Source organism: Trichechus manatus, unplaced genomic scaffold (assembly GCF_000243295.1).
Source record: "Trichechus manatus latirostris isolate Lorelei unplaced genomic scaffold, TriManLat1.0 scaffold00143, whole genome shotgun sequence".
Lineage (NCBI taxonomy): Eukaryota > Metazoa > Chordata > Mammalia > Sirenia > Trichechidae > Trichechus > Trichechus manatus.
In genome coordinates, this window is record NW_004444079.1 from 4,498,965 (window position 1) to 4,524,967 (window position 26,003).

A 26,003-nucleotide genomic window follows, 5' to 3' on the forward strand; every position below is an offset into this window, starting at 1 on the left:
CAGTTTTCAGCTTTGAATGGATAAGTTCTAGGTGTCCAGTTGTTCAGTCGGATTGTTTAATATTTTATCGGGTTTTTGGTGAAGGTTTACATAGCAGTGTGGTAGGGGAAAAACATCGCAAAGTTTAGCAAAGCAAAAAGAAAGTTTTATTCGGCATATATTCAAAAAGGCAAAAGTAGGAAAAGGGACACGCATGCCGCCATAGCCATGTCTGCCCGAGTCCAAGGAATATTACAGAATAGACAAGAATGGAAAAATGGACAAGCAAGCTGCCACAAGCATGTCTGCCCTGAGTCTGAGGAATCGTTACAGAGTCATCAGTATATATTAACATTACAAATGGGCAAAACCATTGAAAGCTTCACCTTTTTCACAGACTGGCTAGAAGCTGTGATCCAACATTTTGAATCATCTTTCTTAACAATCATTGGTACAGGTTTCAGTAACGACAGTCAGGAGGGTCTTCATTGTTCCAACAAAGTTCTGTTCCCTAAATGCTAATAGAAAAAGACGAGTGGAAAGTCTTGTGTTCTGTTTGATTGGCTTTATGTGACAGTTTCCTTAAAAGATATTTTCCAAGATTATCTTAGCTATCGTCTTTATACCTCAGGGCCCAGTTGATGTGTCCTTGTGAGTCCTTGTGAGCCCCTGTGAGCCCAGCTCCAGCTGGATCATATTCTCTATGCTCCAGGACAGGGAATACTAACGTCAATATTATTTTCTAAATTAGCAGTTTAGGTTCCCATTCAATAATTTCTACACAAGTTGCACAAGTTGTTCAGTGACATTGGTTATATTCACAATATGTGAACATTTTTATTATTTCTTTCTGGTTGTTATGTTTCCATTAATCTAGCTTCCGTTCTGCCCTTACATTCGCATCTTTGTTCTAAAGTAATCATTCACTATTTGGTCTCACATAGGTGATTTTCTTTTCTTTTTTTGAATTTTATTTTGTTGTTGTGTTGACAAGATACATAGCAAAACATACACCAATTCAAGTTTTCTACATGTCCAGTTCAGTGACATTGTTTACATTCTTCAAGATGTGCAACCATTCTGTCTTAGACATCCAGTGCTGCTATAACAGAAATACCGCAAGTGGATGGCCTTAACAAAGAGACGTTTACTTCCTCACAGTAAAGTAGGCTAAAGTCCAAATTCAAGGCGTCAGCTCCAGGGGAAAGCTTTCTCTCTCCGTTGGCCTTCTCATCAATCTTCCCTGTGCAGGGACCCCGGGTCCAAAGGATGTGCTTTGCTCCTGACACTGCTTTCTTGGTGGTATGAGGTCCCCCTGTCTCTCTGCTCGCTTCTCTCTTTTATATCTCAAAAGAGATTGCCTCAAGACACAATCCAATCTTGTAGATTAAGTCCTGCCTCACTAACACAACTGCCGCACATCCCCCCTCATTAACACCACAGAGGCAGGATTTACAACATATAGAAAAATCACATCAAATGACAGAATGGTAGACAGTCACACAATACCACGAATCATGGCCCAGCCAAATTGATACACACATTTTTGGGAGGACATAATTCAATCCATGACACATTCTCACCCTCCTTTTCTGAATTGTTCCTCCCCCATAAACATTAACTAATCTAGTCTTTTGAGTTGCTGTTGTCAATTTAATCCCATATAAATAGTTCTTAAAAGAGCATAATGCTCAAGCAGACGTTTTTTAGCAGTTAAGCTGAGGAATTTAAGGTTCTGTTCCAGATTTTTCTCCCAGTCTATCTGGGTCCATCTAGCATGGCCCTGATTAGAAAGGTCAGTAGTGGTAGCCAGGCATCATCTAGTTCTTCTGGTATCAGGGTAGACTATGTCCTGTAGGTTAATTTCTTCTTTGAGTCTTTGGTTTCCTTCTTTCTCTTTTGTTCTGGGCAAGTAGAGACCATTAGCTGTATCTTAGATAACCACTTGCAAGCTTTTAAGACCCCAAACGCTGCTCCCTCAACTAGAATGTAGAACGTAACTTTATCAACTATATTATGCCAATTGACGTAGATGTCCTACAAGACTATGGTCCTAACCCTTCAAACCCAGAAAACCAATCCTGTGAGGAGTTTGGTTATGTCTAAGAGGTATTTCTATCTGTGCCGCCTATGTGCTTTGTTATACATATGAATATATGTGCATACAGTCACATAGATGTATATCATGTACATATGCATACACCTATATATACATGCCTATACACATACATGGAGCCTTGGTGGTACAGTGGTTAAGAGCTCAGCTGCTAACCAAAAGGTCGGCAGTTCGAATCCACCAGCCGCTCCTTGGAAAGCCTATGAGGCAGTTCTACTCTGTCCTATAGGGTCGCTATGAGTCGGAATTGACTCAATGGCAATGGGTTTGGTTTTAGTTTTTATACACATACATGCCTGTATACCTGCACATATATTTTTTTTGGTTGTTTTGTTTTGCTGTTGTTTCAAAATTATATATGCCATAGCTATTACCAACAGGTCCTTTTTTTCTTGTGTACTTTTTAGTGACATTGTTTAGCTTTATCAAGCTGTGTACACTTCACCTTCATTTGGTGTTACCTTTCCCATCACCAAAAATAACAACTATCTGCTATCTAGAGGGAGGCCTGGTGGTACAGCGGTTAAGAGCTATAGCTGCAAACTAAAAGGTCTGTAGTTCGAATCCACTAGCAGCTCCTTGGAAACCCTATGGGGCAGTTCTACTCTATTCTGTAGGGTCGCTATGAGTCGGAATCAACTCGACAGCGAGGGGTTTGGTTTTTGGAACTATCTAGCGAGTGAATCCCCCTACCACGCCTCTTCTGTGGGATTTTGACCAGATCACTCTTCAGTTGCCCCATCCGCTGCCTGTGGGCTTCGAGTGGCGTGTTTGGTCCTTGGGCTCAGCCTCCCCATGCTTTCTACTATGGAGCCTGTGTAGTGGATAGCATGTGGATGCCAGGGCCCGTTTGGCTGGGCTCAAATTCCAGCTCTGCCATTTTCTAGCCTGTGCCTTGGGACAAGCTGCTTAACCCCTGTGCCTCAGCTTCCCTATCTGTAAAATGGCAATTGTAATAGTACCTACCTAGTAGAGTTATGATTAGGATAAATAAATTAGTGTATGTAAAGCACTTAGAACAGTGTCGGACACGTGGTTAACACTACTATACTATTCAAATGTTGACTACTAACATTACCGGCACAATAATTATATTATCCAACCCGTAACTCTCTTCATCTCACATCACCTGTGAGTGATGCCAAACTTTCCTGGAGACCAAGGCTGTGGCAAAGCTCTCACTTGCGCCCCCTCCTTGGTTCTGTCCCTACCTAGACTTACTGAGCCCCAACCTCTGGTGGTTGGCCAAGGGTGAAAGGGGCTTCTAGCTGTAACTTCATTTCTCTGTGGGCTATGGTGTGTGTCGCTGGATCTCCAAGGCTTTGGAAGCAGTTCTTGACCTTGTCTCTCCTTCAGAATAACCGGCGGAGCCCCGGCAGGGACATCAATGTGACAGGTGTATGGGAACGCAATGTAACCGGGCGAGGGGTGACCGTGGTGGTAGTGGATGACGGAGTTGAGCACACCATCCAGGACATTGCACCCAACTATGTGAGTGGCCCGGGAAGGACCCTCCCACTCCCGTGTCTTACCTCCTTCTTGATATTGCTTCAGGCTTGTCCCTTTTCCTAGAGGTCTTTGGGCCAAACAAAAGGACATGGGAGGTGGGATGGTGGTCTTCCTTTTCTCCTTCTCCCCAGCCAGCAGAGCAGTCCCAGGTGGTATATCCTGGTTCCTGTTGCCACTCCCTGCGCTGGCAACTATGGAGTGACCTTTATAGGCTTTTCTCTCTCCACAGAAGTTCTGAGTACCCTGCTCTCTAAAGCCTGGCCTTTAGGTACCCCTAAATCTCTTTGGGAGCCCCAGTGGTGCAATGGTTAAGAGCTACAGCTGCTAACCAAAAGGCCAGCAGTTCAAATCTACCAGCCACTCCTTGGAAACCCTATGGGGCAGTTCTGCTCTGTCCTGTAGTGTCCCTACGAGTCGGAATCGACTCAACAGCAACAGGTTTGTTTTTTTGGTTTTTACATCTGTTTTATCCCAGGTTTCCCCAGCCATGAAGCAGTCTCCTGGGCGCATTCCTATAATAGACAAGAGACAAGTTTCTACTGAGGGCTGTGGCACTTCTCAGTTTTGCCCCAATGTGTCCTGTGCTAAAAAACTTGTAGCGCGTGTGGTTTGCAGAGAGGGATGGGCCTGATGCCCTGGCTTGGAGCCCCAAACTTCCAGTTCCCTCTCTCCCTGAACTCCAGGACCTGACCTCTTCTAACCATTGAATGACTACATATACCCCCCACCTCATATTTCAGAGCCCTGAGGGCAGCTATGACCTCAACTCTAATGACCCAGACCCCATGCCTCACCCAGATGTGGAGAATGGCAATCACCACGGCACCCGATGTGCAGGAGAGATTGCTGCCGTGCCCAACAACAGCTTCTGTGCAGTGGGAGTGGCATATGGCAGCCGCATAGCAGGTAACTCAGTCTTCCAGTCTGGCCTTGGGAGGTTTCCGCTGCGATGAGTCGTCATTCTCTGCCCCTCCCCCACTCTGAAACCTCTTTATCCCACCCTCAACACCCAGTGTAGAGCAAAGGGTAAGCTTATGTTTCTGTAGGACCAATCACTGTGTTGATTTCTCAGTGCAATAATTTTTCAAACTTGTTTTCAGTAGCAAAATCTCACTACATAGAATAAAAGCAGAAGTGTTCTTGATGTGGGAGATTGAGGTCCCAAGCCCTGCCTGCTCAGTCTCCTCCCTTTTTCTGTTCCTGGTTATGCCCCATCTATGACCCAGGTCATTGTAATAATGACTTCTTTTACTCAACTGCTTCCTACTTGCATACTTGTGTTTTCGTAATTTACAAAGTGCCTTCTCATTTGATCTTCATCCATGACCCCATTGTCTGTGGAAGCTTCTCTTGTATCTTCTACCTCTCCAGCTTCCAGTCCTACTGACGGTCACTGTCTGCTCTCCATCCTTTAAGAAGCTGCAGCCCTGTCACCCACTGGAGGTTGTTCTTTGGCTCCTTCACCTCTCAGTCTTTGTCCATCAAGGCAGAAGGTGAAGGGAATGAATGGGAACCTCTCACCCCATGATTCCTAATAAATGCTTGGAAACCTACCGACTCAATAGATTGGCTGTACTCCCCTTATACTCCAGCAGAGGGCAGCAGTCTCATGTAAACAAGGCTACAGAGGGAATCAGAAACCCTCAAGGTCCAAGGCCCTTCTTCCCAAAGCCTCCTTTGTCCCTATGCGGTCATCAGGATGTGACCCACCGCATTTTAGAGGGTGAAACTAGGCGTCCACCTGGGCTTCATGGGAGTGGTAATAGTGATGAGTACCATTTACTGAACACCTATGTGTGAAACACTGTGCCAGGTGTTTTACATGATTGATGATGAAGATAAGAAGGGAACCTTGGTGACCTACATTTTAGCCTATGACTCCACCAGACCTTGTGATCCTTCAAGTCCAAGACCCAACATTACATTAAAAAATATTTTTGGATAGGTAACACATATACAAAGAGCCCTGGTGGCACAATGGTTAAGTTCTCAGCTGCTTACTAAAAGGTCAGCAGTTTGAACCTACCAGCCACTCTGCAGAAGAAAAGACTTGGCAATCTGCTTCCATAAAGATTACAGCCTAGGAAACCCTATGAGGCAGTTCTATTCTGTCCTGTAGGGTAACCATGAGTCAGACCCTCAACATCATACAACAACAACAATACATATAGATGGTACAAAAATTCGGAAGGTACAAAAGAGCAAACAGTGAAAAGTAAGTCTCCCACCTATGGCTCCCCATCACTCAGTTCCACATCTAGGGGACCAGCACTGTTTAGCTGATGTGCCCTTTAATGCCTAGGTATCCGGGTACTGGATGGACCCCTCACAGACAGCATGGAGGCTGTGGCGTTCAACAAGCACTATCAGATCAATGACATCTACAGCTGCAGGTGAGGCATAGCAAGGAAGCAGGTGAGAAGGCCAGAGACTCGAGCACCTGGAAGTAATCCTCCAGCAAAAGTACAGCACACTGGGCTGACTCTTGCAGGAATCTCCTCAAGGAGCTCAGCTTAAGGGGAGGCTCTAAGTACATTGCCCTCCATGGGGATTTCTCCAAATCCCCAGCCACTGGCTTCTCCATCTTCAGTCTCACGTTTAGAACCAAGTGTTCCTCCCCCAGTAGTCAAGTTACCACATGAGGAGTGCTCAAACCTGCCCCACAGTCCCATTTATTTGTTCCCTAAACTCATCAGACCTCTGGGAGAAAGTGGATTTTCATCTCCAACCACAGGGAAGCTTAAGGCCTGTCACCAACCCCTGCCACCCTACACGCATGAGTACACATGCAGCTTCAGGTTATGGTTAGAGTGGGGTGGATAAGGAGGAGCTGGGATTGGGTTGCCCCCATGGCATTGATGGCATCTACACCTCCCCCCAGCCAGTACCTCCCTTAAATCCATGACATCATCCAGAAGGTATGCTCCCTCTTAGAGAAAGAGTAAAGAACTCGTCAGCCTGAAAACCAAGAACTTACACAGATTGAACTTTTCCTTTGTGTGTATCCTACCATCAAGCCTAGTATTAGAGTCCTAGATCAGGAGAGGGCTGACACTGTATCCCTGTCCACCACTGTGTACAGTCTACTGCTCTCTGGGACCTGAAAACAGGATTTTTAGGAGCACATTAAAGTAGTCCTAAACTTGGCAAGTATACAAGGAAAAGAAGACCTTAGCATATACTTGTGTTTTCCACTTTGGAGTGAGGGAGGTCCTGGGAACTTCTTTAAACTCCATACCTGCTAATCATAGGGATCCTGAACTGGAACCCATGGAAGAATAGTAAGATCCCCAGGCAGAAGGGCAGCCAACTAAGACGAGGATGCCTTGGGTGGGTAGCCACAGCTTGGCCCTGCTTCTTTACCCTATTCCTCAACAGCTGGGGACCAGATGATGATGGAAAGACAGTGGATGGACCCCATCAGCTCGGAAAGGTAACTGCATGAGGCCATTGGGAGACCTAGACCACCCACTTTGTTCAGGTCCTCTCCCTAGCCCACCCCCATGTGCAGTGCCAGACCTATGCCACCTAGCCCTACTGCCTTCTTTCAGGAAGGGTATGGGGGCATAAGGGAGCACTAGTTCTTTGAGATAAATGGAAGAATGAGATTGTCTCTCTTTGACTTTGCTGTCAGCCCCCAATTCCCGGCCCGGCCCTATCGTCAGATAAACAGAACATTCATCAAACAGTTGCTCAACTAACAACTTCCTCCCCATCTTATGCTCATCTTTGAATCTTTCCTCTATGCCCAGTGCCCTTTGGGCTGTTTTCCCCTTGTCTTTCTAGAAGAGCAGGAGAGGGTGACGGGTATGGTGGATAGAGGTCTTTAGAGCTTTTCTACTAATACTCTAATGTTTTTTTCCTTAGGCTGCCTTACAACATGGGGTGATGGCTGGGCGCCAGGGCTTTGGGAGCATCTTTGTGGTAGCCAGTGGCAATGGGGGCCAGCACAACGACAACTGCAACTATGATGGCTACGCCAACTCCATCTACACAGTCACCATAGGTAGCGACCGAGTGGTTCCGTCTGTTTGTGTGGGTCTGTGTCACTCAGGGAGAGTGTCTTCTGGTGTGGCCCTGCTCCAGGGTGTCTGTCTATCTGTGAGCGTGAGCTAATCTGCAGGCTCAGATAGTTAGGAGGGACTAGACCTGCGAAGGCTCTCAGAATGTCCTGGGATGTCACTGTACCCTGGGAACACTTTCAACCCACCCCCACCACAGCTGGCTAGCCTCTACTCTGGCATCTCTTTTCATGGGCCACTTGCCTCCTGCTTGAAGCCTTCCCTGGCTCTCCACTGGCCTAAACTGAGTGCCTTTTACCTGTGCTGCCTGTCATAGCATTTGCCACTCCCAAATTGTGTTCATTTACTTCCCAAACTTCCTCCTAGACTCTAAACTCCTTGAGATCAGGACGATGGCCTTTTCCATCAGGCCCCAATGCCTGATCTACTCATAGTAGATACTTAGTAAATGTTTGTGAGAAAATAAATGGATGAATAAGCGAGTAAGTATAGAGGTGCAGTGCCTCCAGTTTTACTCTGGAGCCTATTGAAAGCATGGTATTAGGGAGCTCAGCCACTTGAGGCTGCCTGCTTGGGTCAGGATCATGGGCATTCTGGGAGACCTGGGCCACCGAAACCATTTTTTAAACTTGGGACAACCCCCAGATGAAAACTCAAAGATAACTCTGATATTATCAGGCCCCTGCCCAGGAGCCTGGGTGGCACGAGCGGTTTGGGATGGGCTGCTAACCTAAAGGGTGGTGGTTGGAACCCACCCAGTGGCTTCACGGAAGAAAGACCTGGCAAACTGCTTCTGTAAAGGTTACAGTCAAGAAAACCGTATGGAGCACAGTTTTACTCTAACACTTGTTGACTTACTGGCAACGAGTTTTTTTTGTTGTTGTTGTTGTTTGCTAGAGGACTGACTCCTCATCTCAGCTCCCATTGGTCCCCCTCTATCCCAGGTGCTGTGGATGAGGAGGGACGGATGCCTTTCTACGCAGAGGAGTGTGCCTCCATGCTAGCGGTCACCTTCAGTGGTGGGGACAAGATGCTCCGGAGCATTGTGAGTGCCTCCTTGGCCTTCCTCCCCTGCCCCTGGTGCTTGAGACTTCTCTCAGCCATCACAGCCTTACTTCTTTTTGTTCCCTGTTTCTCTGTCCTACCCCTCAGGTTCCTTTGCCCTAGCAGATCTATGTCTTTTAAGGTGTGCCACCGTTGGAAGAATAGAGCTAAGGACTCTGAATAAATCTGCATAAGTGGTTCTTATGTTTTAAAAAAATTTTTTTAATTGTGATTTAGGTGAAAATTTACAGAGCAAATTAGTTTCTCATTAAAGTTAATACACAAATTGTTTTGTGACATTGGTTGCCAACCCCGTGATGTGTCACCCCTCAGCCCTTCTCCACCCGGGGTTCCCTGTTTGCATTCGTCCAGTTTTCCTATCCCTTCTTGCCTTCTCACTTTGCTTTTGTATCTTAAAATTTTTAACTTACAAAAGTATGTATCATTATCAGAACTACTAAGCATCACGTTGATTAAACAACTTCTTTGGAAAGTCTCCATTCCGTAGAGTTTGGCCTTTGGCTAATTGCTGTGGATGTGAAAACTGAGCATCATCATTCCATTGCTATTCAGCCCTTATGTAAATACTGCGAGTTGTGGTCATTTTCATCCTCAGGAGTAAACCTGGTGGTTGTCTTTATGGGATGGGTGGGAAAGGAATCAGGGAAATGTCCTTCCTTAGAGCTCTGATTGGAGCCATAGCAAATAAGGGATCAGAGCAAGGGAGTGGTGCTTCTCCAGCCAGTGGAACTCTTCTAAAGAATCCAGGGTCTGTTGCTACACCCTGCTGGGCTTATCTCCCCTCAGGAGGTTAAAACCAGGTGCCTAGACTACTATCCTAGAATGCTCTGCCTGTCCCTGTTGCCCGGAATAGAATGATATGGGACAGGAGGCTCCAAGCAAGAGGAGGGCTGGAGCCACGTGGGGTCAGATTTCTCCAGTGGCCAGGGTGGGAGGTCTGGGGTGGGGGGGTGCACTGGGAATTAGGCTGCTTTGTCTTCCCACTGGGTCAAATTCATTTTCCAAAACTGAAGTTTTGTTTTGCCAATAAATGACTTCTGGTCAACACAATGTTCCAAGGCTCTGTGCCAGTTGACCCCTCCCCACCCCATGCCCTGAGAGAAGAGAAAGGGAGTAGACTAAATCAGAAGGGCGAGAGAGGCTTTGCTCAGCTGGCTGGGTTCTGTGCACAGAGGGCACCCCCCTCCCAGGCCGAGCTGGGTTTGGAGGGAGAGCGAGAGCCGCTATGCTTTCCCCCCCCCCCCGGTACAACTGTAGGGGACCCAGCCCACCCCACTCCAGCCAGCGACTGAAGAAGGCTTCCTAGGATAACTCGTTACCCTTGCTTGGCAGTGCCTGCCTTTTCTCTTCCTAGCTCAACTTCTTCCCCCACCCTCGCCTTCCAGCTGAACTGTAATTCGTCCAGAAAGGAAAGGAGAGTTTGCTTAGCCAAGTTCCCATGTTTGGAATGTCCTTTTCTTGGAACCCCCGCTGCCAGTTTCTATGTAACGGCCGGGGCAGCTAGGTGGAGCTGTCTCCGAGGGCAGGCCATGGAGGCATGTGCTTACCACCATTTGGCCGTCTGTGGGAGCTTCCTGACTTGCCTGCGACTGCCGGGGCGCTGCCACCAGAAGGCAGCCCACAGACTTCACAGCCACATACTAGACTGTCATCGTGAGGCTGTTTCCTTAACGGGAAGAAATCAATCTGCTCCCTGGCACAGACCCGGCATCCCACTCTCATTGAGACTGCAACTTAGAGAATTGTTTTCCCTTCTGGGAGTGCGTGCTGTCTGAGTGAAAATTACGTCTCTTGGCAGCTGCTGTGGCAGCTGAGAGGGAAGCAGTGAGTACAATGGAGAAGGGCAGCTCTTGGCAGAAGTCAACCCCTAGTGTCTCACCAGAAGAGAAGTTTGGAAGAAAGAAATTCTCTGGTCTTAACACTGGCACCATGGCCTAGGGATCCAAAGTTCCTCATGGCGGAGGACAGATTTCGGCAGGGCCCTCCTCAGGGAAACCCTTTGTGGCTCCAGGTTGATTACAACATGAAGAGAACTTGATGCCAGACACATGCCCTCCCACACACATGCAGCTCTCCTCCTCCCCACTCCCGTGCTCGCCTCTCACCTCAGAACCGAGGTAGAGAAGGGAGACTTCACAGAAACCAAGCTGAGGCACCCGGCCCTGAGTAGTGAGTCAGCTCGTTGGTACATTGCCAGGGCAGGCCGGCAGTGTAGATACTAAGCCCACATTGTACCCACAGGGTGACAAGGAGGCAGCTCCCTCTCCCTGGGAACAAACACCCTTCGTTTGCACTGATGTCACTCCAGTCCCTATCGCAGAGCTGCCAAGTTGAATTTCCTTGAATGGTGCCGTCACTGTTGTCCCAGCTCCAGCTGGGGCCCAGGAGCTCCCCGGCCACTTCCTCTGTCTGGCATGGCTGTGGAGGTTGGAGGGTTGGGGTAGAGAATCTGGGAATGGGCTATTAGAGGCGCAAGAGTTGGAAAACCCTTCTCTGCACTTAGGGCCTCTCCCAAGGCTCCATCTTCTTTCCGCCTACAACCAGACCCTTTTAAGTAACTCTTCATTTTTACTACTCTTTTCTCAGTTCTTCAGAGGTTCTCTTGTGGGCCTAGAAGGACTAAGGATCTCCTTTTTCCTGACCTGCTAGAGGGCTTCCCTCTGGTCAGAGACTCAGCTCCAACAAAAGCAGGGCCCACCTGAGAGTTCCAGTCTGAGGACTAGTCCTGTCCCCTCTGCTCACAATACCTTTCAACTCAGTCTCTAACCCACTCCCCTGCCCATTTCACTTCTCAGGTGACCACTGACTGGGACCTTCAGAAGGGCACAGGCTGTACTGAGAGCCACACAGGGACCTCAGCCGCAGCACCTCTGGCAGCTGGCATGATAGCCCTGATGCTGCAGGTGCGGCCCTGCCTCACATGGCGTGATGTCCAGCACATCATTGTCTTCACAGCCACCCAGGTGAGATTCTAGCAGGTGGACAGACGACCTGGCCCAGCCTACCCTAGACTTCTGGTTCTAAGGATTTGCAGGTAATAGGACTCCTAGTTCTGGTTCTAAGGATTTGCAGGTAATAGGAGTCCTAGTTCTGGTTCTAAGGATTTGGAGGTAATAGGAGTCCTAGTTCTGATTCTAAGGATTTGCGGGTATCAGGAGGCCTCAGATTCGAAGCGTCCCAAGTGTTAGGTGCCAAGTCCCTTTCAACACAGACCTGAACTCATTTGTACCTATGGTGTTGCAGTGGTTAAGACCTACGGCTGCTAACCAGAAGGTCAGCAGTTCAAATCCACCATCTGCTCCTTGGAAACGCTATGAGGCAGTTCTACTCTGTCCCATAGGGTCGCTATGAGTTGGAATCAACTTGACGGCAGCAGATTTGCCTGATGCCATTTTACCTGCAAAGGAGAGCTCTGGTTGGACTCCCTTACTCTGGAGCCTGTACCTCCTGGCTCCCATCTCTAGAAGCAAGCCATTGGGATGGTGACATCATGGGGCTTTGACCTTTTGTCCCAGCTTTGCTTGGGGATCCATTCTTAGTAGCCTTAGTGGGAGAGTCTGGATGGGATCAATAAGCCAGACAGGCAGGGAAACCAGATTTAGGATGTTAAGATGACACTGGGAATGCAAGACAGTAATCAGGACTTCTGTCCTTTCAGTACGAGGATCGCCATGCAGATTGGGTCACCAATGAGGCAGGCTTCAGCCATAGCCACCAGCATGGTTTTGGCCTACTCAACGCTTGGAGACTCGTCAATGCAGCCAAGGTGAACAGGTGTTAGCAGGGCAGGGCACCCTGTGTGGAGTGACCCAGGGAGGGGGCTAACTGCCTGAAACATTGCCTGCCACATCGTGGGTGCTTAAATATTCACTCATTTTGTTTATTTGGCCACTTTTATCTTCATCCCAGCCAAAACCCATTTTACAATTCCAGGGTGTCAGCAAGACCTCAGGAGTCATGAGGTCTTGGAGTGACATAAAGTAATAAGGAGAGGAAAAGTAAAAAGAAGGCTAGGCCTTAAACATCATATAGATGAGTGTGTGTGTGTGTGTGTGTGTGTGTGTGTGTGCATATGCATAATCAGTCTTGCTTGTTCATCCCGCATTCCTCCCTTTCCTTTAATAGGTCTGGACATCTGTCCCTTATTTAGCTTCATATGTCAGTCCTGTGTTAAAAGAGAACAAGGCTATTCCACTTTCCCCCCGTTCCCTGGAGGTCCTGTGGAATGGTAAGTAGTCAGCAAGAAGGGGTTAATCTGGGGCCTGAGGTTTTGGGCAGGGAGATGGGGAAGTTAAACTCATCCTCCCTGCCGGATTCTACCCCCCTTCCTTTAGGAGCTGAGCTCCAGCCAAACCTGTGGAGTTTTCTTTGACCATTTTAGGACATGTTGCTGCTTCTGAGTTGGCTGGCCCCTTGGCTGCTTAAAACAAGACCTTTCTCCTGAGTTACTACTTGTGGAAAGGAGCTGCTGAGCAACTGATTAGAAAGGCTGGTGGGAGGACTGGGTTTGGGACTTGGGGAGACTAGGCAAGAGTTGAAAGAGTTCCTTTGACTTCCATGCTAAGAACTTGCCAGACAACTCTGTTCAGCGCAGTGGACTTTGGATGAAGTTGAGAAGCTGGAAATTTCTTCCTTTGATTCTCATGCTTATCTAATACTAAGAGAGTCAGATCTGTCTGTTAGGGTGGTGTGGAGGAGCGTGTAGAGGTCTCTCAAGACTTCAGTTGCCCCTCCTCTGCCCCTGCCTCCATAGAGCCCAGGGTCAGTCACGAGGATTGTCCTGAAGGGGTGAAGGGTGTACATCTTCTAGGTCAGTGGTGTGGTTTTTGTGATAAACACGGAGGTTGAACCTTTTCCCAGATAAGAGAGAGCTGGATTAGAACACTGCTACAGGATCATCTGTCCATAGATTTCCTAGAGTTCCCACTTCAGAGTGTTCTCCTACATCCAGCTCCTGGAGGAATTTTGACAAGCTGAGTTATTCACTGCTTTTTTGGTGAAGGTTGGAGCACGTCATGCTCAGTGCTCAAACTACAACTCCGTCCTCACTTTTCCCATCCTCCTAAGAAGTGACCAACCCAGAACAGCAGTAGGAGAAGGAACGACCAAAGAAAGGAGCTCAGAAGGGCGACTTGGGCAGCTCCCCTTGAGTGGAGGTTTTACCAAGAAGAGTTCAGTTGTCTCTCTCCTTAATCATGTCCAGCGCTTGCCCAGTTTCCCTCTATGTGAAAGGAAATCCACGGGCCCCATTCACTGCATTTTCCGTAAAAGGCATGCTGTCTTGGGAAGGGCATAACGCATCAGCCAAGGCAGAGAAGTACAGGAACATTCCCAAGAATGCAGTTCAGTTGGAACCACCTGGCTTTGTGCAAGTATGTCTTGGAGATAGAATACCTTTTAACTTTCATCTTCCATCCAGGGTTTCTTCCCATCATTTAAGTAATAAAGTAACCCACAGTTATATCTGTCAAATGAGCAAGTTGAATTAGAGGAATATTAGGGTCCTTTCCAGTTTCATCATTCTCTGCTTCCTGCTAACCAGTGGATGTTGCCCAGAATGTCCAACAAACTTTCCTAGGTATTGAGGCTTCTTAGGCAACTGCTTGTGTTCGTCACTAGGAAGCAAGAGGAATAAGGACAAGTTGTCCTAGGTGGGGCAGGGTGGGAGGTGGTATAATGGAGAGAGAAGGATGAAGAGAAGAGAGGTAAAGACTCAGGGAGTTTTGCTGGTGGAGACCATCTGTTTAGAAGGCAGCAAGCAGGAGCACTGCTAATTTCTGAGGTGAGCAAAGATATCTTCCCCTCTGACATAACTACGTTTACTCCTGAGCAGATGGAATAGAAGGTACAAGCTTGTGGGCCTGCTTGGCATTTGAAGGAAGTAAGTCCAGTTCATGTAGAGTTGACCAACTCAGTCTAAGTCAGGAAACCTCTTCCCCTACAGCCAAGCTGTAGTCTTTCCACCAGGACCTGGGGATTCAGTGTCTAGGGGGCTGAAGAGTGAACTTTTTGTAAGGTTCAGCAAGCTGAACATCCTTAAGATAGAATAAGAGGTGAAATACTGCTAAGGCTCCAGAGCAGCATTGTCTAGTAGAACTTTCTGTGATAATGGAAATGATCTGTGTCTGCGCTGCTCAGTTCAGTGGCCACTAGCCATATGAGGCTATTGAACACTCAAAATGTGGCTAGTGTGACTGAAGAATGGAAGTTTTAATTTTATTGCAACTAATTTAAATATACATATCCACATGTGGCTAGTGGCTACCATATTGTGCAGTGCAGCTGTGGAGCAAGACAGGTTTTTATTTCTCCCTGCTGACAGGAGGATATGGGGGTAAAGGGATTGGGGGCCCCAGTTTCTTTAGATCTGACTCTGGGTCTGAACTCTCTACCAGAGAGTAGGAGGGAGAGTGGGGTTTGGGGAGGAATGGCTAATACACCAGAGAGTCTGTGTGTATTGGGAGATTCCTGAACACCCACTTGCACCTCTCCTTTATCCTTATTCACTCTCTCTCAGTATACTGGCTGACTCTTCTGGCAATGCAAGAAGAATGCGGTTCCTTCCCCTTTCCACATCTTCCCTCTTAAACCCAGTCTTTCCCTCTCCACTTATTCTTCCTTCTGCCTTCAAACATCCTCAGTTCACCTATTTGGAAACAAATTAAAGTCCTTGCCACGCTTCAACCTAGAACCTTTCCAAATGAATTAACTAAAGCAATTGCTGACTTTTATTGCATACACTTTCTGCCACTGGGGACTTACTACTCACAGTGCTCCTTTCCTGATTAGATCCAGGGGCCACTTCAGAATTCATCGTTCTTAACCTCCTTGTTACTCTCACCCTCTCTCCTCCTCTAGCTTCTGTGACCTCCTTTGCTCCATAGCCCCTTCTGGCTTCTCTGCCGGAGGTACTTGTTTCTTCTTACTACTCCCAAACCACAAGTGTCTCCTATGACTCATTCAGTGACGGTATGCTCCCCCCACATTCTCTTCCTCAGACGGTGCATCTGTGTTAACAGCTTCAGCTACCACCTCATTAACAAGTCCAAATCTCTTACTCTGATCCTTTACCAATGAGAGGGATAAAGATTTTCATAGTTTCTACAAGATGATGGGCAGATATAGCCCCGGGATCTTCTGGGACAGAGGATGAGAGTTGAAAAAGACCCCAACTTACCGAAGGCTAAATGATGATGATGATGATGACGATAATGGTGATGATAAGATGATGATTATACACCAAGACTTGAGTGCTTATTATGCGCCAGACACTTTTTTAAGTGTTAACTCAATGTATTAATTCATTTAATTCTAGTAGAAATAATTCTAGTACACTCACATGCATTGCCATCCAAGTCCCTGCACACACACCAATAAGAGATATGTACGTAGCATGCTACAGGGTACACTGCTAACACAGACAAGCACTCATAGGTCCCTTTTTGGATTCTCTTCTGTTCCATAATGTTCCATAACATGTCATTTACTCACCCGTAAGTCCCTTCTCTACCACGTTAATACTCTCCTTCAACTATGCCATGAATATTGTCCTTCATCTTTCTATTCCTAAAGCACTGTGCCCCCTTGGATATTCCACCAGTATGTTACATTTAATATGCACAGAATTTTAGACTTCATTATCACCCCCCAGAAGCCAGCTTGCTTTCCAAGCTTCTCCCATTTCTGTCAGTGCCATTGCCATTCCATGGGCCCGCAGACTTGAACCCCTGGAGTTTTCAGTTCTTTATCCCTTGCCCTCCCTGGGTCTTTCCCTAATCTTTTTGCCTGCAATTTAGTATTTTCATTTATTTCTCTGAAATGTCTCTTGATTGATTCACTCATTCATTCCACCTCATCCCAGGCACTGTACTAAGTTCTAGGGATTCCGAGGTCAGATGCTAATCCTGCCCTCACAGTCTCGAGCTCACTATGCAGCAGGGCAGACAGTCAGTGTACAAGTGTAGTGCAGTGTTCTAAGCACTGCGGTAGAGATGACACACGGTGCTTTGGGAACACAGAGGTGAGATACCTTCTGCTACCAGGGGAAGACAGCAGATGTTTTTCACAGAAACTGGTTACTGACCTGAGTTTTAACATATAAGGCAACCAGGAAGACAGGTAAGGAAAGGGACATCCAAGCAGCAGGAACAACATGTGCGAAGTCATGATTTTGTGAGTTGACGGTATCTTCAGGGAGCTGCAAGTAATTCAGTATGACTGGAGTGTGAGGTGTGAGGAGGCAGAGGAAGACCTGAACTGGAGGTGGCAGAGGCCAGAGAGAACCATGTGTGCCATGTTAAGGAGTTTGGTTTTGATCCTGAAGGCTTGCGGAGCCTTCAAAATAAATTATCATCAATTCATGTTAGCAGCGAGAGAGAGGGAAAGGAGTCAAAGAGATTCCCAAGGCCTTATCTTTTAGAGATACCTACTGAAATCTTTACTGACAAAATGATATGATGCCTTGGAACTCCGTCAAAAGAATCTGGGAAGGGGAAGAAGTGGGGTCCATCAATGAAACAAAATTGACCACATATTGATAATTACTGACATTAGATATTGAGAAAATCTGTTTTCTCTACTTTTATATATGTTTAAAATTTTCCATAATAAATACAAGAGAGTGTGTGTGTGTGTGTGTGTGTGTGTATGTAAAGATTTCCAAGTTTTTCGCTTGGGCAGTTGATTAGGTGGTGATGCCAATGGAACCCAGGAGGAAGAATCAATTTGGGAAAGGGCTAAGGGGTGAAAAGAATTGAGAAAGATAATGGAGTCTGTTTGGCTGTTCTATATTTGATCTTTCTGTGCAACATCTAAAGGTTATATCTAGAAGGCCGTTGACTACCTAAGTTTAAAGGTCTAAACTAGAGAGTGATTTGGGAGTCATCAGCATAAAGATGGAAGAAAAAGGTCTGAGAGAGAATGAGATCACCAGGAATACTAGATAGACAGAGGAAAAAAGAGAGCTGAGGACAAAGCTTGACATTAAAGGGGCTGACAGTGGAAAGGAGCCTCTAAAGAAAACAGAGAAGGGATTGCCTGCGAGTTGGGAGAAAAGTCAGGAGAATGGTATCACAGGAATTAAGGACAGTTTCCATGAGAGAAGGCAAGTAAGACAAGGATGAAGAGCATAACCGGGTTTTACAAAGAGGCCATCAGTGATCTCAAGAAGAGTAGTTTCAATGTATTTATAGGGGCAAAAGCTAGATGGTAGTTGGTTGAATAATGGGGGACAGGAGATTTCTGGTTAAACATGACAAATTGAACATATGCTTTTTATTCTACTCTTTCCTAAAACCGTGCCAAAATAAGAATAAAGGAATAAAAAAAGACAAAGAGAATGAGACAGATCAAATTTTTGGAAAATGGAAAACGAACAGAGAAAACTGAATACCAAATACCTGAAAGGGGGATACTAAGAAACAAGCCCATTCATGCCACAGAATCCAAAAAGGCTCAGGACTTGGAGGCCCCATGTATCTCAGAAGGCAGAGATGAAGTATGAGACTAAAAATAGGGGTTAATTTAAAGTTAGGCTTCCAGGAGCCCTGGTGACACAATGGTTAAGAGCTGTGGCTGCTAACCCAAAGATCAGCAGTTCAGATCCACCAGCCACAGTTCTACTCTGCCCTATAGGGTCGCTAAGAGTCAACCGACTTGACGGCAATGAGTTTGGTGGGTTTTGGTTCTGCCGTCTTCAGCAGCCAGGTGATGACCCCTTCCTTATCCTGACAGGAGATGGGAAGCTTATTATCCAGAGTCAGGGACCTCAGACAGCAGAAAGTGGGAGACAGGCACTCTACTGAGAAAAGGAGACCTCCCCACTAAGCCAGCCACCCAGACCGGGGCACTGGCAGCCAGGCTTATTTCCCAAGGCAGGAGATTAGAAGATTCCTCTTTGGAGAAATGGAATGACTCCTTATGAAAAGACTTAGAGCTATGATTAGTGGAATTCCTCCAACGAAACAACCAGGTCCCTAGTCCAGTTAACTGTAGGGAAGGCCACCAGTTGAAAAGCTCTATTCCAACCTACAGTTAGAGCTTCCAACTGCCTCCTGAAAATACTAGGACTCAACAGCCATTTTGAAAAAAATGGCTCCAAAAATTTTCAAAATTCTGAGGAAAACTCTTACCAATCAATAAACCCATACCCACCTTAACAATCAAATGTGAAAGTAGAATAAGGATGTTTTTAGAAATGCAAGATATTTCTCATGTGCCCTTTATCTGGAAACTACTAGAAGATTTGCTCCTCTGCAATGAAGGGTAAACCAAGAAAAGGAAAGGAAGAGAAGGGAAAGGAAGGAAGACAGAAAAAAAGAAGAAAGAAGAGTAAAGGAGGGAGAGAGAGAGAGTGTGTGCACACATGCCCTGGTGAGCGGTGAAGGAAGGTCCCAGCTCAGCAGCAGTGCCGCCCACATAGCAGTGGGACAAAGGGTTCCAGAGCTTGAATTGCCAGGGGAAGATGGCATTGAGTTGTTTGTTCATTTGAAAAATAGTATTAAGGAAGGCTATGTCATTCTTTGGTATAGTTTGGGAAGAACTTGTGATAGGGACATGAAAGTTAAGTAAACCAAAGCAAGGCAATTATTAACTCCAGGGGAGAAAACAACAAATTGTACAGGAAAGGAAATATAAGTACTGCACACTACAGGGATAAATTGCATATATTTATAAGGCCAATATAAGGTAAACCCAAAATATTGACCTAACCAAGAGTTGTGCAATTAGTTTGAGAAGATGGAGGAGAGAACAAGTTGGGGAGAAGGAGTGGGAGTGGTGGAAGTGACAAATCCTCATCTGCCATAACTGAAAGTCAATAAATAATGTCTGAAATTGACAAACCAGCAGTATATGCTGATTATTTAGCAACATGGAGGGAGATCCCAGAAGGAAACAGCTAAAAGCAATAAAACGTGTTTGCCTCTAGGGAGTGGGTCTCAATGGTGATAAGGAGTGAGTTAGGGAATTGCTCTCTTCCATTATAAGTGCTCCAAAACTAATTTGCTTTTACAGCTATCTATACTATGTTACTTTAATAGAAAAAAAACGTTAAGGATGAATGGGAGGGTAAGAAGTAGTGACAGTGATTATATACAGCTTTTCTCTAGAAATCTAACAGTAAAGGAAAAGAATATCTAATGCTTAGGTAGCCCTAATATTTATTAGGTACTTCGAAGTACTTTACATATATTAACTAATCCTCCCGTCAACCTTATAGGTTCTATTATTATCCCCATTTTACAGATAAGGAAACTAAGGCACTGAGAGGTTGAGTGATTTAGCCAATTTCTCACAGCTAGTAAATGGCGGAGCTGGGATTTGAACCTAGGCTGAATGGCTCCACTGGCAGGTGGAAGGAAGTGAAGAGTTGAGAATGGGTTGATTTGTTTTTGTTTTTCATCAGTAATAAGAAAGATGTAAGCAAGAAGATCCAGCCAAGAAAATGGATAATTGGGCTGATCCAGTGTTGGACTTTTGCCAGATAGTTGCTGGGAAAGGGCAAGAAAGCAAGGAAGCTTGAGGGTGTAAACAAGAGAGTGGTTGAAGAGATGAGCTGTGGGATCTAAACCAGTTAGGAAAGAGGAGCTTGATGCTTGCAAGGAAATGAAGGAATCAAGAAGGTGATATCAGAGAAGGGGGCCCTTGAGTTTTAAGAGCGGACAGATGAAATTAAAGAAAACGTATACATGCACACGTACATACCCAGAGAGAGGGATGGAAGGGTACTTGCCAAAATGTGATCAGGAATCGTGGATACTTTTTTGGTTTCCGTCTTGCTCATCTACTTTTCTTACTTGTCTTCAGTTAGTTTGTATTATTTATGTAGTAAGAAAAACCACCGTGAATGTTACTGAACCATTCAGAGGTAAAGCTGTCCAGGTGATGACAAGGTCTAGGGTGTGGTCATGGATGTGAGTGGCTGCCATGGGCTAGAGAAAGGTCTTTGGAGTAGGGGGGTAAAGACATCCGAAGCTATGTTATCGGACACATCGTCCTCATGAACACGAGTGTCATTGTGGATAACGGGAAGGAACACTCTTCAGTGAACACAGTGAGAGAGAAACTGAGCAGAGGTCAGTAGGGGCAGGGACTAGGAGGAGCTGAAAGTGGTGTAATAGAAAGCCTTTCCTTTCCTCTTTCTCCTTCAATCCTAGTTATCCATGCTCAGGTTTCCTCACCCCTAGAATAAGGCAGTAGCATTTTGGCTGGTCTTCCTGTCACTAGTTTCTTCCTCACTCTGATTCATCCTGCCCACGTCTATTAGAAGTAACCTTCGTTCAGCACTTTTTTTTTTTTAACTCAATGCTTGCTCAGTAATCTATAATAGCTCTCAGTTGCTTATTTTAAATAAGTATTTTAAAGCTCCTCCCATCCTAGGTCCCCTACTCCTCACCTCCTGTACCTCTCTCAGCTTCTTCATTGGTAAAATGAAGATGTTACTCTCTGTCTTGACTGTTGGAATGAGATAATGGAAGGAAAGGTACTTTAGTAAGAATTATTTAGCATTAGAACCTAATCTCTTAATAGTCCCCAAATGAGTCTTCCACTTCAGTAGTTTTTCTTTTTTTTTTTAACTTTTTATTCTGAAATAATTATACATTCACAGGAAGTTGCAAAGAAATGTACAGGGAAGTCATGTGTTAGTACAGGGAAGAAGTCCCAGTGTTAGTGTCTTCCACAACATAGTACAATGTCAAAACTGATAAGTTGACATTGGTGTAATCCATAGAGCTTATTCAGATTTCACGTTATACATGTACTTATTTGTGTGTGTGTGCGTGTGTAGCTGTGTGCAATTTTATTACACAGGTAGCCTTGCATAACCACCAGCAGCACAATCAAGATGCAGAACTCTCCCATCATCACAAGACTCCCTCATGTTACCCCTTTGTGGCCACACACATCCCCTTCCCCAACTCCTAACCCCTGGCAACCACCCATCTGTTCTCCATCTCTACGGTTATTTCATGAATGTTACATAAATGGAATAGTGCAGTATGTCATCTTTTTGAGATTGGCTTTTTTCGTTCAGCATAATTTCCTTGAGATATCCACTACAGTAGTTTTTTAAAAAAATTAATGTTGTATTGTCTTCAATATGAGACTTGTTCATTTCCACCTTTGCCTTTGTACATGCCATTTTCCCCCTCTGGAATACCCTCTGCCAATCCTTTCTGCCAGTCTGTATTCATTTCCTTCTTCAGAGCATGACTCACTGCGATATGCCTGAACCCTTCTGACTTATCTTTGTTTCCTTATCAATTATGTATGCTTCATACCATATCATTTTCCACTTGCAGGTAGAAGGCAGGGACCATGTCCAACTTTTCTTTCTATTCCTAGTGCAGTGCCTGAAATGTAGTAGGTACTCAGTAAATTATTTTTTGGATGAATGAATGATTAGAGTTGCTCCGTTTGGGTCTTACATTGTGTCTTGGATATGTGTTGTCTTACCAACTATATTGCAAACTCCTTGAGAGCATCTGCATTCCATTTACTGACACTAGGTCCTAGTTTCCATGTGGAATACCTAGGGTTGTATGTGGCTCCAGTGATGGTGCCTTTAAGTGTGTGCCTCAAAGACATAGATATTTGTATGTGGCTCCAATGATGGTGTCTTTGAGTGTGTGCCTTTGTGTATGTTGGGATGAAGTGAGGGCATGAGTGTTTATGGGGCTGATTTCCCAACTGCCCAGCCTGACTTCCCACAGTCAGCAGGACGGACCTGGATATGTCAGGGCTGAAGACCCTGGAGCACGTGGCAGTGACAGTCTCCATCACTCACCCACGACGCGGCAGCTTGGAACTGAAACTATTTTGCCCCAGTGGCATGATGTCCCTTATCGGCGCCCCCCGCAGCATGGACTCGTAAGTGTACCTGCAACCAGAGCCTTTTCAAGGAAAAGATATGAGAAAATTGGAAATTGACAGTGTCCTAAGCTGTTGTGTCACTGGCTGTCCTTGGCAGCTGGAAGCCATCTGTGGAGTGCTTTAAGCAGAGTGCTTCCTCTGTGTGAGGCACTGCACTTTACCTGTTTTCTCTAATCCTTATAAGAGCCCTGAAGAGTAGACTTGGTAACCTCCTTTTACAAATGAGGAAACTGAGGAGATAAGTCATAGAGCTATTAAGCACCTGAGAAGTAAATATAAACCTAGATCTTTCTGACTCCAAAGCTTATGCTTGCTCCACTTTTGCTTTTCCACTACACCACATTGACACAAGTCTCTCCTTCCATGAGACCCGAGGGCCAAGGGGACAACACTTGAGGACCCCTCATGGCACATTCCCAAATAGCTGTAGCTCAGGCAACAACAGCTGCATTTCCATGGCTATTACAGTAAGAAAATAATGTTTCCTGGAGAAAGGATCATTTGCCTTCACCATGCCTACCAAGTTTTCTACTTTGTTCTTTTCCCAGGGATCCCAATGGCTTCAACGATTGGACCTTCTCCACTGTGCGATGCTGGGGGGAAAGGGCAAAAGGAACTTACAGACTCATTATCAGGGACGTAGGTGAGCCTCCACCAGGGCCCTGCCTTTCGTGATTGCCATCTGTCAGTCTGGATCTTGGAGTCCCCAGAGAAATGGTCCCAGTTCCCATGTGGAATACATAGGGTAGATGCCAAGAAGTATGCCCTGTCCAAAAAATGGGCATATATATCTACAGCTGTTCATTTGTACCACCTCTCATATTCCTTGGTGAAGCGACTGATCCATTTTCCCTCAGGATAGCAACAAAAATTCCTTGTTGAAACTACATTTCAAGGTCTTTCACATGTAGTCATCCTTCAGCCAGCTCATGGTAGGCAGGTAAGGGCAGGACTCATTTTCACCATTTTTTGGAAGAACTGAGGCTGGAGGTTTGGAGTGACTTGTGTGAAGTCACACGGTAGAGCAGTGAAGAAACTAAAAATTGAACCTCAGTGTCCTAACTTCCAGGCACGTTAGGTATTCACTAGATGGATAGTTTTCAAAATTTCTTTGATTTAGTAAGACTTTCCCCCCCCCCACCCTCAGCCCCCAAGCAAAATCCCAGCTAAAACTAAAAAATGTGAAAGAGATGAAAGCAAAATTTCTCTACTCAGGGACTAGGAGCACCACCTTTCAACCTCCCCCTCTCAGTCCCCAGGGCACCCCTGAGGTGCCTCCGCAGCACTCTGGGGTCAGTGGGACACAGACAAATGCTACAGCAGACTATGTGGTCTGAGTCGCTTGGTGTGGATGGTGGGGTGGGCAGGTCCTCTGCTGTTTGGCATGGTCAACAGAGGGGCATGGCTCAGGGACGGCCCTGTTTGCTGCCCTAGGAGACGAGCCACTCCAGGCCGGCATCCTCTGGCGGTGGCAGCTGACCCTATATGGCTCTGTGTGGAGTGCAGTAGACATCAGGGACAGACAGAGGTAGGTATAGCTGCATGTGTCAGAGGGAAGGCAACTTATGAGGGGGTGGCAGGAAGAAAGAGGCCCCTAGGACACCCTATTCCCTCTGAACCCCAGCTGTGCTTCCCAGCTGCAGACTTAAGCCAGTAGGTAGAACCCAGAGGGAACCCAGAGTGTGCGCCTCCCTTTCTCCCAGTGGGGTTTCCCTCTCTTCGGCTGTCGGGTGGGAGAATGGGTGAGGACAGACAGTACAGGAACTGCGTTCAGTAGGGTGCCTTTGTCTCCCCTTTTCTTCTCCGTAGGCTGTTAGAAAGTGCCATGAGTGGAAAATACCTGCATGATGGCTTCTCTCTGCCCTGCCCACCTGGACTGAAAATTCCTGAGGAGGATGGTTACACCATCACCCCTAACACTCTCAAGGTACTAGGGCCAAGACTAAAGCTACATGCAGGTGGGAATGGCCTGGGGGATTTAGCCCTTGGTGTGTTACTCAAGGTGACTTGGGGAATGAGGGGTTGGGAAGATCTGGGTCCCAACGGTGCTTTCATGGCATTGTTCCTACTCTACTAACTAACTCAGAAGGCATCCTTGGGAGGAGGGGTAAGGGAGCCCCCTGAAGGAGAAAGACTTTCTGAGTTCATTGTTCTGGGCTAAGAAAGCCTTGGGGCTTTGGGAAAGAGTCCCTAATTAAGTGTTTCAATTCCCTCCAGACCCTGGTGCTGATAGGCTGTTTCACCACCTTCTGGACAGTTTACTACATGCTGGAGGTATACTTGAGCCACAGGAATGTGGCCTCTGACCCAGTTTGTAGGAGTGGACCCTGCCACTGGCCCCAACAGAGCCGAAAAGCCAGGGAGGAGGGGACAGAGCTTGAATCAGTGCCACTTTGTGCCAACAAGGATCCAGACGAGGTGGAGACTGAGAGTGGGGGCCCTCCCACCGCCTCTGGTCCCCTTACCCCAGACCTGCTGGATCAAGCGAACTGGAGTCTGTCCCAGCACATCAGGAGTGCCCTAGACTCCCCTCATCAGCACCTTTCCCCAGACCTGTTGCAGGGGAAGGATGAGGAGCAGATGTGCTGACCTCAGGGACTGACAGACTCAACAGTGGGATAGGCTCTTCCTCCCCCAAACTGGGGAAGCTTGGAAAGTGCTCCCAGTTCCCAGACCTAACCGGGAACTCTGGGGATAAAGCAGTCCTGATGCTCCCATCTGGAATCCTGAGGCCTAAAGAGTATCCTCTAACTCTGCTCAGAGAGGGTGAGGGCCTTCTCAAGGTACACGTGGCAGAGAACCGTGCCAGGGAACAGTCGAGCGAGAGCCACAGATCTTCCTCCAGCTGAACAGAAGAAGCTTTTGTTGTGAAGGTCTTGGACAAGGGATTGGCCCCAGGTGGGCAGGCCTCCTTCCTCATTTCTTGGGGGCAAGCCAGTGGTGTGGGTCATGGGGACCTCCACTCATGCCTGGGTGAGAAGGTGCCTGTCATGGCCAGAAGAGCATCTTTATAGAAACAGTATTGAGGTCCCTTGGAAAAAGGGCTCAGGGGTGGAGGCTGGGAAGAGCCCCTGGACATGCCTGTCCTTTTAATGACCTAAGGCCCAGAAACAACTGACTTGTCCCATCTCTCCCTCATCTTCCTGTGTAAGACTCGGACCTTGGACATGTTGGTATGGCAATTAGTCCTCAGCCCAGCATTCTTGCCCTGAAAGCAGCTGCCTCCATGATCCCTCTCCTCCCCTGCTTATGAAGGACTGGTACGATGCTCCTGGCAAAGCTTGGGATGAACAGGGCTCCCTGAGCCTGGTCTGCATCATCAGGGAAGTCCATGGCAGGATTGCGGAGCTCGTGTCAGATGTGTGTGGTTTAGAGGACAGCCTTGGAAGCCACTGCCACTCCAGCCCTGCGACCACCCTGTCTTCCTCTGCAAAGTGCTC

The 26,003-nt window shown here is 46.7% G+C and overlaps 1 protein-coding gene across 1 annotated transcript in view; it reads left to right on the forward strand.

Moving 5' to 3' along the window:
• PCSK7 (proprotein convertase subtilisin/kexin type 7) overlaps positions 1-25,807 on the forward strand; it is a 28,580-nt gene extending 2,773 nt beyond the window's left edge. Inside the window, exons 4-17 of the mRNA XM_004385681.2 lie at positions 3,452-3,586; positions 4,345-4,510; positions 5,907-5,997; positions 6,983-7,037; positions 7,472-7,610; positions 8,571-8,671; positions 11,487-11,654; positions 12,350-12,457; positions 12,817-12,919; positions 22,404-22,560; positions 23,112-23,206; positions 23,998-24,091; positions 24,373-24,490; positions 24,781-25,807. Coding sequence (XP_004385738.1) covers positions 3,452-3,586; positions 4,345-4,510; positions 5,907-5,997; positions 6,983-7,037; positions 7,472-7,610; positions 8,571-8,671; positions 11,487-11,654; positions 12,350-12,457; positions 12,817-12,919; positions 22,404-22,560; positions 23,112-23,206; positions 23,998-24,091; positions 24,373-24,490; positions 24,781-25,152 — 1,902 coding nt within the window. The 3' untranslated portion in view covers positions 25,153-25,807. The remainder of the gene's footprint in view (positions 1-3,451; positions 3,587-4,344; positions 4,511-5,906; positions 5,998-6,982; positions 7,038-7,471; positions 7,611-8,570; positions 8,672-11,486; positions 11,655-12,349; positions 12,458-12,816; positions 12,920-22,403; positions 22,561-23,111; positions 23,207-23,997; positions 24,092-24,372; positions 24,491-24,780) is intronic.
• The last annotated feature ends 196 nt before the right edge of the window (positions 25,808-26,003 follow it).